The sequence below is a fragment of the Plectropomus leopardus genome, chromosome 22 (assembly GCF_008729295.1).
Source record: "Plectropomus leopardus isolate mb chromosome 22, YSFRI_Pleo_2.0, whole genome shotgun sequence".
NCBI classification, from domain to species: Eukaryota; Metazoa; Chordata; class Actinopteri; order Perciformes; family Serranidae; genus Plectropomus; species Plectropomus leopardus.
The window spans coordinates 5,104,795-5,118,690 of NC_056484.1; the positions used below are offsets into that span (position 1 = coordinate 5,104,795).

The 13,896-nt window shown below is 43.2% G+C and overlaps 1 protein-coding gene across 1 annotated transcript in view; it reads right to left on the bottom strand.

The window, feature by feature from the left end:
* ppfia2 (PTPRF interacting protein alpha 2) overlaps nt 1-10,983 on the bottom strand; it is a 69,911-nt gene extending 58,928 nt beyond the window's left edge. The window contains exons 1-3 of the mRNA XM_042511096.1: nt 10,932-10,983; nt 3,380-3,544; nt 1,814-1,888 (exon numbers count right to left, since the gene is read on the bottom strand). Of these exons, the coding sequence (XP_042367030.1) occupies nt 1,814-1,888; nt 3,380-3,490 (186 nt within the window). The 5' untranslated portion in view covers nt 3,491-3,544; nt 10,932-10,983. The remainder of the gene's footprint in view (nt 1-1,813; nt 1,889-3,379; nt 3,545-10,931) is intronic.
* Between the last annotated feature and the right edge of the window lie 2,913 nt (nt 10,984-13,896).

Below are 13,896 nucleotides of genomic sequence, written 5' to 3' on the forward strand. Positions count from 1 at the left end.
CTTAAACTAAACAAGACATTTTGGACTCAAGAATAAATAAAACTTGCTTGATGAGATGGAATTTTTATAAATGTCAATGGTTTTTGTAGTTGTTTATCATATAATTATTATTTTATCTGTTTGGTCCGTTTCTGATTGTGGGTGCAAATTAGTTGTTCAGCCACCCGAAGCACTTTTAAATTGGAGTTTTTTCAAAATGTGTCACAGTGTTGATTAATGTCCAGTGACTCCTATAAATAAGCAAAACAACAATTTATGCTCAGACAGATTCCAACAGATTCTGCATTACAGTTTGGTGCAAAGCAGCAAATTACAATCAGCAGCAGTAATCAGTGTGCGGCCACTTAAACACCTGTGACTGGATGAGGTCAAAGGCCGCTGATTTCATCTGGCGTGGCCGTGTTGTCCAAACCCCCGTGGGGGAGAAGGGACTCATACCAGACCTCCATCACAAATCAATTACCGGTTCGCTGGCTCGCGGTCTGCCCGCCTCCCTGGAGCCTCTGAAGCGTGGACATTTTTATTCTGCAAAGCCGGTTTAACTGCCTCCTCCACCGCCTCAAGGGCCAATCACTCATCTGTCCGCAGCACTGACAAGTGTAGTGTTAACCATTTACGAGGGATGGCCCCGCAGATGTACTGTACGGTCTTTCTAACCTTGGCTGTGTGATGTGAGAAAAATCTTCAGTGCTACATCCTCGACTGTGATGTCTGTCGGGGACTTTACAGCTTAAAAAGCAGACTTTGTCAAGAAGCTGTAAAACTGAAATGAGAGACAGCTTTGGGATCCAGCGGCCTGTCACGTTATTTTTTTTAACTATTCGCTCCTTTTACTTGTCTTTGAATTCTCTCTCTGTCTGCTCAGATCCGACACCGTCTAATGTTGGATTCAGACCACTCTACTGTCAGACATTCCTCTCTGTGTTTCTCTCCTTCGGTCCTCTCGTCTCCAAACCCTGGCAGATGTTCTTTGACCGACTGCGCTCTCATTAACACAAACACCTCCGCACACAACCTGCCTCTGCCTCCCACCTGCCTTCTCTATTTCTGTCTTTGCTCTTTTTGCATTTCCTCTCTCCTCTCCCTGTCTGCCCTTCCTCCCACTCCAACCGCTCCCCCCCTCTGCTTTCCACTCCCCTTACCCCTTCTTCTTCTTCTTCTTCTTCTTCTTCTCCTCTTCTCACCAAATTTTATTCTCAGCCTGAATGTCAGACTGGCATGTCTGACAGGCTGTGAAGTGCCAGCCTGAGGGTTTATTCCTCAGCTGGAAGACAACCATCTGCAGTGTGAGAGGTGCTCAGGTACTTCAGCCTGCCTGAGCCAGGAGGTTGAGAAGGAGTTAGGCCACCATCGCAGAGAGTGGTCACTCTTCTGTCAGCCTCAGCCACTCATGTGCACAGTGTACAGATGAGGGTGGGTGAAGCCTGCAGAGGTGCTCTGGGTGTTTGAGCTGATACATAATTCAGGACACGTCACTGTATGTTTTAGATTCACAGCCACATAAAGGAGCAGGACAGAAGTCTGTTCATTGTGAATTCAAACATGGACACATGTTGCAGTGTAAAGTACGCAACAGTATCTAGTTAGCTGACATTTTATATTGTTTTTTATATGTTACTATTTGTCTTCATCGGGCTTGCTTTTCACAAATTTCACTTTTTAATTGTCACTTTACATTTTCAAATACATATATATATATACATATAACTGGCTATAAGCTATTAAAGTCCAATGTCAGCAATAGAAGACTTCAGTTCATGTGGTTATGCATTCATCCGTTATTCACATTCAGTCTAGCTGTGGCAGCTCTTACCTCCTGATTGGCTGCTGTCAGCTCCTCCTCCAAGGCGGACACCCTCTCCAGTGACACTCGTAGTCTCTCTCTTACCTGGAAAGCAAAACAAAAAACCAACACGCATCATGAAATACTTGTTGATCTCTCTGATGGACTGTATTATTAACTTGAGCAGATTTCTACATTTTCTCAGAGCTGGACTGATCGCAAAGGATCTGACAGAAAGGCACTTTTTTCCCTCTGACTACTGTTTAAATTAGAGTCTGGGCAATCAAGGGTTAACACAGCATAAGAAGCCCTACTGCTGCAGCACAAAGAGCTGTCCTCTTTTCCTCCCTTAGCCTCACAATAATAGTTTGCTGTGGCTTCAAAGTGGCGTTTTGCGGCTTTCATTGCTTGTGGCCGTGGCTGTGATGGAGCAATTACTCGCACCGCATGGTCATTGTACACCACCGCTGCTACTGCCGCCACACAGGATGTCAGATCTCAAAGGATCCAGATCCTGGATTAGGAGTTAGCCGGGGTCTGAGCGGGGGACGCCCCCCCCCCAGCTGCACAAGACAGCTTTTATGCAGTTGAAAAGCATGTTGCTGGCCCTGCTTTATAAATGATGGCTTTTAGAGGAGAGCATGAATGGATTACAGGGGCGGTGGTGATATCACACAGGGGGCGGAGGTCATAAATCAGCAGGCTGTGAGGAGGCAGGAGACACGCCGGTTGGGAGTAAAACCAACAAATGATACCATAAACACAGATGACACTGTGGCAGCAAAATATGTCACAGTCTCAATAGCACTTTTTACCCAGACTGCGTGATAGAGCTGCTGGGAAGTCCATTCATGCTGCCGGCTTTACTGTTTTATACAGAACCAAACACTGCGGCATCATGTCAAACGTGTGTGATTTTGGACTGCATGGAGGCGTACTGGAATCCATAAAAGTGTGAAGTGTAACACAAGAGTTTCAGCCTCTAGTGTGACATAAAACGTGCACGGACAGCACTTTCTAAACAATAACAAACCATTTGCCTTCTCTGTTACATGGTGGCTGATCTCGTCCTCTGCTAAGAGGATAAGGAGCTCTTTGACCTCAATATAGGTGGACATTTTCAGCCGCTGTTCTTCGTCTTTGAGGTTGCTGCCAACTGCTGTCAGCTGATTTTTAAATCTCCTACGCCAAAAAGTCACACCCATCACGTCCTGCCAGCTGTCATTTTTACACAAACATTGAATTAGCTCAGTTTCGACCTCCACTGCCAGCTTTAAGAATATTATTTTGCAGGGGGGGCGCCCATTAGCTCACCTGGTAGAGCGGGCGCCCCATGTACGGAGGCTGTGTCCTCACCACAGCGGCTACGAGCTCAACTCCAGCTTGCAGCCCTTTGCTGCATGTCATCACCTCTCTCTCCTGCTTTAAGCTGTCCTATACTAATGAAGGCAGAGAGCCCCAAAAACATCTTCAAAAAAGAATATTACTTTTAAAATAAATAATAATGGTTCCACCAAGACACAGCAGACAAACTGCGTGCTGCTTATAGGCAGACAGCTTGAAACCAAAATGCTGTGCTAATGGAGGCACACTTACCTTCTCGTCTAGGGCTTTATGGTGTTCGAAGAGGGACTTGAGTGCTTTGAGGACCTCGACTTCACTGGAGACTCCCGAGGGAGACTGAGCCTGCCGCTTGACCACCGTCATTCGAAGTGACCGCTCGTGTCTGGACACCAGGCACTCCAGATGCTCCAGCAGCAGCTGAGGAGACACATGAGAAAAATCACTGTTAACAACATCATCATCATCATTGGAGAAAAAAATAAATCCCCCTCACAGCAGTGTAACAGGTGAAGTGCTGATAAAACATAGAAATAATACGAAAGAATCCAAATGAGAAAAGGTTTGCTGCACACCAAACCCCAGCTTTTATTCTTTTAATTTATTAAGCATTTTTGCAAGCAGTAACAACACATCAAAGTGTGCTTCATCAGGCTCGCACCCAGACCTTAAAGACAAATCAACAACATAACGTGGCTAACACATAAAAAATACAATACAACTGTAAAAAATACAATACAACTGTAATGCAAGACAGACATCAGTAAGGAAACAATTTAGGTGGTTTTTAATCTTAAACACCCTCTTTTACATTACATTTAACTATAACTGTTATAATTCTCATCATCATCCACATTGTTAAATCGTTATTTTATTCAGTTAAGTTATTTATTTTAACAGGTATTTTTAACTGTATTTAAAAGTCATTTATAATGTGTCTCTTTTGCACTTTGTCTCAATAATATTTATGTAAAGCACTATGAATTGCATTGTTGCTGAAATGTAGATGAGATGCAGAGCTGCGGAGCTGACATCAGGAAAACTACACGACAACAGCAACTGGGAGTAAACAACCAGGATGCGACTGGGAGAGAGAAAACCAGTGCGGCTGCATATATAGCAGCTTTTCAGAGTAAAGGTATAAAAGATGCGAGTACTGCCGTCCTTCCAGCAGAGTCCAAAAGGGATTATGCTAATCTGGGCTGCTACAGTAGGTAACATGTCAAGTCAACTGCTGGCAGACAGCTTCACTGACAGACGAGATGAGATGCAGAGCTGCGGAGCTGACATCAGGAAAACTACACGACAACAGCAACTGGGAGTAAACAACCAGGATGCGACTGGGAGAGAGAAAACCAGTGCGGCTGCATATATAGCAGCTTTTCAGAGTAAAGGTATAAAAGATGCGAGTACTGCCGTCCTTCCAGCAGAGTCCAAAAGGGATTATGCTAATCTGGGCTGCTACAGTAGGTAACATGTCAAGTCAACTGCTGGCAGACAGCTTCACTGACAGACGAGATGAGATGCAGAGCTGCGGAGCTGACATCAGGAAAACTACACGACAACAGCAACTGGGAGTAAACAACCAGGATGCGACTGGGAGAGAGAAAACCAGTGCGGCTGCATATATAGCAGCTTTTCAGAGTAAAGGTATAAAAGATGCGAGTACTGCCGTCCTTCCAGCAGAGTCCAAAAGGGATTATGCTAATCTGGGCTGCTACAGTAGGTAACATGTCAAGTCAACTGCTGGCAGACAGCTTCACTGACAGACGAGATGAGATGCAGAGCTGCGGAGCTGACATCAGGAAAACTACACGACAACAGCAACTGGGAGTAAACAACCAGGATGCGACTGGGAGAGAGAAAACCAGTGCGGCTGCATATATAGCAGCTTTTCAGAGTAAAGGTATAAAAGATGCGAGTACTGCCGTCCTTCCAGCAGAGTCCAAAAGGGATTATGCTAATCTGGGCTGCTACAGTAGGTAACATGTCAAGTCAACTGCTGGCAGACAGCTTCACTGACAGACGAGATGAGATGCAGAGCTGCGGAGCTGACATCAGGAAAACTACACGACAACAGCAACTGGGAGTAAACAACCAGGATGCGACTGGGAGAGAGAAAACCAGTGCGGCTGCATATATAGCAGCTTTTCAGAGTAAAGGTATAAAAGATGCGAGTACTGCCGTCCTTCCAGCAGAGTCCAAAAGGGATTATGCTAATCTGGGCTGCTACAGTAGGTAACATGTCAAGTCAACTGCTGGCAGACAGCTTCACTGACAGACGAGATGAGATGCAGAGCTGCGGAGCTGACATCAGGAAAACTACACGACAACAGCAACTGGGAGTAAACAACCAGGATGCGACTGGGAGAGAGAAAACCAGTGCGGCTGCATATATAGCAGCTTTTCAGAGTAAAGGTATAAAAGATGCGAGTACTGCCGTCCTTCCAGCAGAGTCCAAAAGGGATTATGCTAATCTGGGCTGCTACAGTAGGTAACATGTCAAGTCAACTGCTGGCAGACAGCTTCACTGACAGACGAGATGAGATGCAGAGCTGCGGAGCTGACATCAGGAAAACTACACGACAACAGCAACTGGGAGTAAACAACCAGGATGCGACTGGGAGAGAGAAAACCAGTGCGGCTGCATATATAGCAGCTTTTCAGAGTAAAGGTATAAAAGATGCGAGTACTGCCGTCCTTCCAGCAGAGTCCAAAAGGGATTATGCTAATCTGGGCTGCTACAGTAGGTAACATGTCAAGTCAACTGCTGGCAGACAGCTTCACTGACAGACGAGATGAGATGCAGAGCTGCGGAGCTGACATCAGGAAAACTACACGACAACAGCAACTGGGAGTAAACAACCAGGATGCGACTGGGAGAGAGAAAACCAGTGCGGCTGCATATATAGCAGCTTTTCAGAGTAAAGGTATAAAAGATGCGAGTACTGCCGTCCTTCCAGCAGAGTCCAAAAGGGATTATGCTAATCTGGGCTGCTACAGTAGGTAACATGTCAAGTCAACTGCTGGCAGACAGCTTCACTGACAGACGAGATGAGATGCAGAGCTGCGGAGCTGACATCAGGAAAACTACACGACAACAGCAACTGGGAGTAAACAACCAGGATGCGACTGGGAGAGAGAAAACCAGTGCGGCTGCATATATAGCAGCTTTTCAGAGTAAAGGTATAAAAGATGCGAGTACTGCCGTCCTTCCAGCAGAGTCCAAAAGGGATTATGCTAATCTGGGCTGCTACAGTAGGTAACATGTCAAGTCAACTGCTGGCAGACAGCTTCACTGACAGACGAGATGAGATGCAGAGCTGCGGAGCTGACATCAGGAAAACTACACGACAACAGCAACTGGGAGTAAACAACCAGGATGCGACTGGGAGAGAGAAAACCAGTGCGGCTGCATATATAGCAGCTTTTCAGAGTAAAGGTATAAAAGATGCGAGTACTGCCGTCCTTCCAGCAGAGTCCAAAAGGGATTATGCTAATCTGGGCTGCTACAGTAGGTAACATGTCAAGTCAACTGCTGGCAGACAGCTTCACTGACAGACGAGATGAGATGCAGAGCTGCGGAGCTGACATCAGGAAAACTACACGACAACAGCAACTGGGAGTAAACAACCAGGATGCGACTGGGAGAGAGAAAACCAGTGCGGCTGCATATATAGCAGCTTTTCAGAGTAAAGGTATAAAAGATGCGAGTACTGCCGTCCTTCCAGCAGAGTCCAAAAGGGATTATGCTAATCTGGGCTGCTACAGTAGGTAACATGTCAAGTCAACTGCTGGCAGACAGCTTCACTGACAGACGAGATGAGATGCAGAGCTGCGGAGCTGACATCAGGAAAACTACACGACAACAGCAACTGGGAGTAAACAACCAGGATGCGACTGGGAGAGAGAAAACCAGTGCGGCTGCATATATAGCAGCTTTTCAGAGTAAAGGTATAAAAGATGCGAGTACTGCCGTCCTTCCAGCAGAGTCCAAAAGGGATTATGCTAATCTGGGCTGCTACAGTAGGTAACATGTCAAGTCAACTGCTGGCAGACAGCTTCACTGACAGACGAGATGAGATGCAGAGCTGCGGAGCTGACATCAGGAAAACTACACGACAACAGCAACTGGGAGTAAACAACCAGGATGCGACTGGGAGAGAGAAAACCAGTGCGGCTGCAGAGATAAAACATTCTTCATTACTGTTGCTTGAGATCAGAGTATAAGATCATCTGTTTTCATTTCCCCTCGTTACTCGGTGCTGCGGCATCATGTGACGCAGATCTCGGCACTTCATTCCCTCTCGGATATTGTCAGAGGACATGATATTACATCCCGGAGATAATGATCTGGTCAGAGGGTAAAGTTCCAGCTGAAAATGACCTCCCAGAGCGTTCCTAGAAAACATTGCGTGTCTTCTTTCCCAACATTTCTTCACTTCACGAGTCTAAAGATCCTCCGCTGAAGGCTGCAGCTGGATTAAATGGATTCTGTGGTTAACCACTACGAAGGAAATCAAACTCCCACTTGATATCACTACTTAACTAAAAACAGCTGCATTTTTTTCTAACTAAGAATTACACAGTGAGGATGATATTTCATTATTTAAGAAGGTTGGAAGCAATTTGATGTAGGAAAAAAGATAATGACAAATACAGAGATGGAGTTGACTCTGGGAGCAACAGGCAAGGCCGAACACGAGTTTAAAAGAAACCTAAAATCCATGAATCTAATTTATTCTCTTATATATTTATCTTGATTTATTTAGTGAAAGAGGAACTCAAAAAAGCATCGCCATTGTGCAACACAAGCATCACCTGCAAGTCTCAGTTGCAAAAAAGACACAAGAAATTCTCAAGTTCTCATGTTATGGGATTTTACCAAAAGATTAATAATTTGTTAAAATTACAAAAATCCTGAATGCTTTTAAAATGTTGCTTTTGTGCTAAAACAAGTTTTACTAAATCTTGAAAAAGTAGTCCTTTTTTCTGTGACACAATTTTAAATATGTAATTAAAAGAATTCTAAATGTAGTTTTCTGCACATCTTTCCCTACATTTTTTGCTAACATCTTTATCTATGTCTATATATCTATAATATCTAATAACCCGTCCCCTCAAAGCTAATTTTCAAATCATTTCCTTGTCACCTTTTACTTTTAGGACATTTAGGACACCTTTGGGACATTTCCTGCCAAGTTGTTCATTGTTTTTCCTGTGTTTTTGAAAGAAATTAAGCCAATTTTCTGAGGTTTCAGAGGTTAATATACCAGTGACAGGCGTCTGAATGCAATCCAGATGTTAAAGGGTTAATGGTAATGAAAGGAGTATGTGCATGCAGGGTTGAAAAAAGGCCCCGTGCAGACTTCTACTGTAGCTGAAAGCAGACTGAGTGTCGTCTCTTCTCTCGTCTGTCTGACACAACTGTCTCTGAGAGTCTCATCAGCAGCCATCATGTCCACTGCTGAATCAATCAGGAGGTTGATGCTTACTTTGAGTTCTGCCTGAAGTAATGTCTTCAGCCACACTGTCCTCCTGATGTGTAAATATTTTCATCCTTTATCTGCTGCTCTCTTTTTTCTGTCTCGTCATGTCTCTGCATGACTCCAGTTTGTGAGTTTACATGCGTGTCATTTAGTTGTGATGCTTATCTAAAACAACCAATAAAGTCAGCCTGTCTCCACTGTCATCACATCTGTTCTCAGCTCCTCAGTCCACTGACTGCCTGCACACGCCTTCCAAGATTTAATTATGAACTGCGACAAACCGGGTTTAATTAAAATCGCCTGGTAATTGCCCATCGCAAGATTCAAGGTGATAATAAAGTGAGAGAGAGAAGACGACTCGTGTCTGTCCCCGTCTCTTCCGCCTCACCTCCCTCCGTTCTGTTTCTCTCAGTCGCTGTTGTGCTAAAATCTTCTGCCTCCACCCGGAGACAGATAGTGCAAGACTGAAAAAATCCACACTTAATCAGCAGAGGGGATGGAAAACAGAGTCTTATCTGTCAACAGCAGAGTGTGCTTACTGCGTTAAAAAGAAAATGTTTCTTATTGAAGATACGAGGCTGCACAAAATCAAGCTGATCCGCTAATGTCTTTGGTTGTTTTTCTTCCCCTCGAAATACTTTGACCTGGACACTGCAGGGCATCAGTGCCATTTGGACTTAGTTTTACTGTTGAGCAGCCATCCATGTGGAGTAAGTGGAAAAATGTTCAGGCAAAATGAAGGGAGCTAATGAGGTATGTCTGGGCATTGGAAACAGACAGTGCGCATGGTTGCTTCAGTGGCTCTACAGCCTTAAAACCGTACCCAGCAGATAGCTTAAGCTTTCTGAGGACGCCGTATATATCCCTGTATGCAGCAGGGTTTTTGCTGCTGACATGCAAACTTAGGGCAAGTTAAGAAACTTTGGACAAACTTGTGGAATGCAAATTTTCAGGGGGTGGATAAGGAAGAAACTAGAATTAACATCTTTGTTGTATGCTTCTATGAACCAGTCATGCTGCAGTTCCAGTTTGAGCGAGGATGGTTCACAAACATCTTCAAATAGGCAGCAAACAAGATCTAGACAATCAGCAGTTTCAAGATGGACCACCACAAGATTAGTGTCTCCAATTCAGTATCAGACCAAATGTCTCCCCTTCTGTTGCTGAGATATGATGTAATGGCCAAAAAAAATGTTTTTGCAAAACGTTATGATTTCACAGTCAAATTGCCCTTTTGGATAAAGAACATCATCGCTTCATAATTTCATCCATTTAGACAATTGTGTGAAATTCTATCATAATTAGCACATTAGTTCTTGGGTTATGGCCAAAAAATGTGTTTTCAAACTTGTGAAGTTTGTGCTAAATTTGAGAAAATTCCCTGAAGACATCCTTGAGATATTGCATTCGTAAGAATGAGGCGAATGCAAGGTATTAGTGACCTTTGACCACTTAAATCTAATCAGTTCATCACTGAGTTCAAGAGGACATTTGTGCTGAATTTGAAGAAATTCCCTCAAGGTGTTCTTGAGATATCTCATTTATGAGAAAGAGACTAAATCAAGGTCACAGTGACCTTGATTGTGACCACAAAAATTGAATCAGTTCCTTGAGTCCAAATGGATGTTTGTGCCAAATCTGAGAAAATTCCCCCAAGGTCACTTTGAGATATCTTGTTTATGAGAATGAAACTGAACTAAGGTCACGGTGACCTTGATCTATGATCACTAATTTTAATCGCTTCAGTCAGAGTCCAATTTGACATTTGTGCACAGTTTGAAGAAATACCCTTAAGTTGTTCTTGAGATGTCAGGTTACAGTGACCTTGACCTTTGAGAACCAAAGTAGAATTAGTTCATTGTTGACTGAAACTGGGCGTTTGTACCAAATTTGGAGAAATTTCCTTGAGGTGTTCTTGAGATATCACATCCACAAGAAAGAGACTGAAACAAGGTCACCTTGACCTTGACCTTTGACATTCGACCACCAAAATCGAATCAGTTTATCACTAAGTCCAAGTGGACGCTTGTGCAAAATTTGCTGTTTCCCAGCGTCCTTGAGCTATTGCATTCACAGCAGTGGAACATATAAACAAACAGGGAGCATAATGCCTCTGGCCTCGGCGATTGCCGGCGCAGAGGCATAAAAAGCATCATGAACTTAATTTCTAGTTGTAAATGTCAAAACTGATTGGCTGTCTTTGCCCACTGAATGCCTCAGAGAATTAGTGGCAGATTAACCCATTTTAACAAGATCAGGTAATGGCATTAAAATCAATTTAGTAAATGCTTTGAAGTTGTGTGTGAATGCTGCCTCACCCTGGTGTTGTTCCTCTCGGCTTTGAGCTCCGAGATCTCCTCCTCCTTCTCCAGCAGCTGCTCCCTGCAGGCGTTCAGCTCCTTGGTCAGTGCAGCGAACTCCTGAGCAACAAAAGGAAGAAAGAGAGAGCATCAGCATCATGGTCAGCGTCACACAATACTCTACAACAGCCCTGCGTGGTTTGAGGTAAAGTGATGCAATGCAACATATGTAAAGCAGAAGGGCTCATTAGCGGGTAACTGGCTGCCAGCATCTGACGATGAAAACATATCAAATGAAATCAAACAAATGAGAATAGAGAAATCAAATAAACAACTACGCTACTAGGAGAAGTCAAAAACAACAAAGAAGGACTCACATTTCACCACATTACATTTGCTGGACATCGCTGATGGATTTCTGCTCAAAATGTTCCTACAACCATATAAAATTTGCAGTATTTGAAGAAGTTTCACAGTACATGTAAAGTGAAATCAGCTCAAATTGCGCTATAACAGACTGACAATATATGACCTGTCCTATTGGTCCATGTTGGACTTCTGTTCACCTACTGCGTTGTACAGTAAAAACTTTTTTGGTGCAGGTAAAAACAAAACAGGAAAAATGGTGCATGTATTTGAAAAGGTACATGCACTAGTGCACACAGAAAATTGCATTTTGAGCCCTGATATATATGTGCTGTATGTGCAGTATTTACACTATTCAGTGAATAAATTAATGTGTTTATTTTCAACTTTCAAATGTATATTTCAATATACCCTAATATAAGTAAAGTTAAATAGTTAAAAGTTAAATATCAAACAGACAAGAACTGTTCAGGCTAATTGAGGAAAAAATGGTTGCAGGTTGAGGTAAATATATAATTTAGATGAATGAATGATGAATTTAGATCTCTTCTATTACAACCTGCAAACTGACATACAGCAAAAAAAAGTCCACTTTTTGTACAAATTCATATTACATCGAGAGCAATCTATTCACATAAAACAGCAACAGCATCAAGGTTACAACCACAGGCCTTTCACAAAATCATTGGTCAAAAATGACCCGAATAAATATTACAGTTCCTCAGTGACGGGCACAGATGCAGGTGGTTTCTCTTCTGGAAAACTCACTAAATCTAATCTGCATACAAAGCAAATAAAAACACATCATGTCTTGCGCATTAAGATGCTATTATTGATTTAATTTATCTAATAAAAGGTATTATATTGAGAACAGGTCAGCCATGTCATTGCATTTTGGAACAAAGGTTCAATCCGTCGTACAATAAGGGGAGAGGATTGAACGGTCTAATGGTAATCTGCAGACCAAAGAGGATTGGCTGTATACAGCGGCGCAGGCTCGGTGCCAGGTGTAGTGGATTTACACCTACAGCTCTGAGTGACGGCACAGAGGACGGCGCTTTGTGTCGACTGTAGTACTACAGAATGAGCATGGCACTGTGGACAACAGCTGAGGCGACAGACTGCGAGCTGCTGTGTGTTCTGAGCTGCATCAGATCAAAACGGCAGATTGAAGTTTTAGTCAGACGGATATTTTTTCATTTTCCAGAGGCAGAAATCATCTCACAGGTTGAGCTGAGCGTCTACGCGAAGATTACATCGAAGACAACAATAAGACGTTTGTTGTTAGATCCTGTATGTACCGTCGATGTCCTCAGCGTGTTCTGTCAGTGTTTTGTCTTTTATTTATTATTTAAATAAATGAATAAGTAAATAAGATGATGATGGAAATAATTATAATAAATTCAAATGACACTGAAGATGAATAAAGAGAACGGTGAGGAGGAGGTGAAGAAGAATAAGGACAGAAAGTATAAGAAGTGAAAGTAGAAGAGGAGGAGTAAGAAAAAGGAGAGGAGAAGGGGAAAGCAGGAAGAGGAAATAAAGAAAAAACAGAAGAACAAAAAGAAGACAGAAGGAGGACGAGGTGATAGAGATGTATTAAAAGGGGAAGGAGGAGGAGAACAACAAGAAAGGAGAAAGAGGAGGGAGGATGAGGAGAAAAAAGAGAAGAAAATAGGAGAAAAACAAAAGGAGAAAGAAGATGAAACAGGAGAAGGAGGGAAATAAGTAAAGAGGAAGAGGAGAAGAAGGAGTAAAAGGGGAAGAAAGGGGAGAAGGTGGAGGAAGAGGAGGAAGATGAAGAGGAGGTGGCACAAACAAAAGCAAATATTCACTTAATCATTAAATAAAAGTTTGCATTTGTTTTCTTGGATGTACATTAAGTCTTAAAGTGTCCACTGAGTGTGAAATGCACCATCCTGTCCTGACATGTCCTCCGTCTCCCCTCAGCTGTCCTCCCTCTTTTCGTCTCAGTCCATTTTTCTGCAGATGGACACTGACAAAAGATTTAAATACGGCTGAACTACATTTATACCCCAATTACTGCCTGATTCTCCCCCGCTGCTCCTCTCACATCCGGACCACAGCAGCTCTCCCCCTGCTCCGTTGTTCTCCTAAACACACTTTTGATTCTCAAACTCGCTCGGGGATTCGGCGCTGTGTTTCCCCGTGACAATAACACGCTGGTAAACAAGCATCAGAGGAGGAGAGACAGCCTGTCGCTCAGGAACACTTCAAACCTTTGTCCCCATCTTCGCGGTCTAATTTAAGAGCGGAGCAGACGCGTCTTTGGAGTGGCTCCCATCAGGCGGGAAGAAAGGAATCAAACAGAGACACAAGTGTCTCAATGTGACTCCTGAGTGATGGGACGTGTGTGTTATATTTTCATTTACAACCCGGCGATGTGGCACAATAACCAGCATGCTCTGTGTTTGATTTCATAATCAAAAAAGGGTAAATGTGTGGATTTATCTGAGCGCGCAGAATGAGGAGTACTGTAGAAATTATACCATCTGCTTCTCAAAATGGAAAGGAGGCATTGAGCAAAATGGATCCAAAATTAACAAAAAAAGGAAAAAAAAGTACAAGAAAATAACAACAAACAAAAAAGTAAATA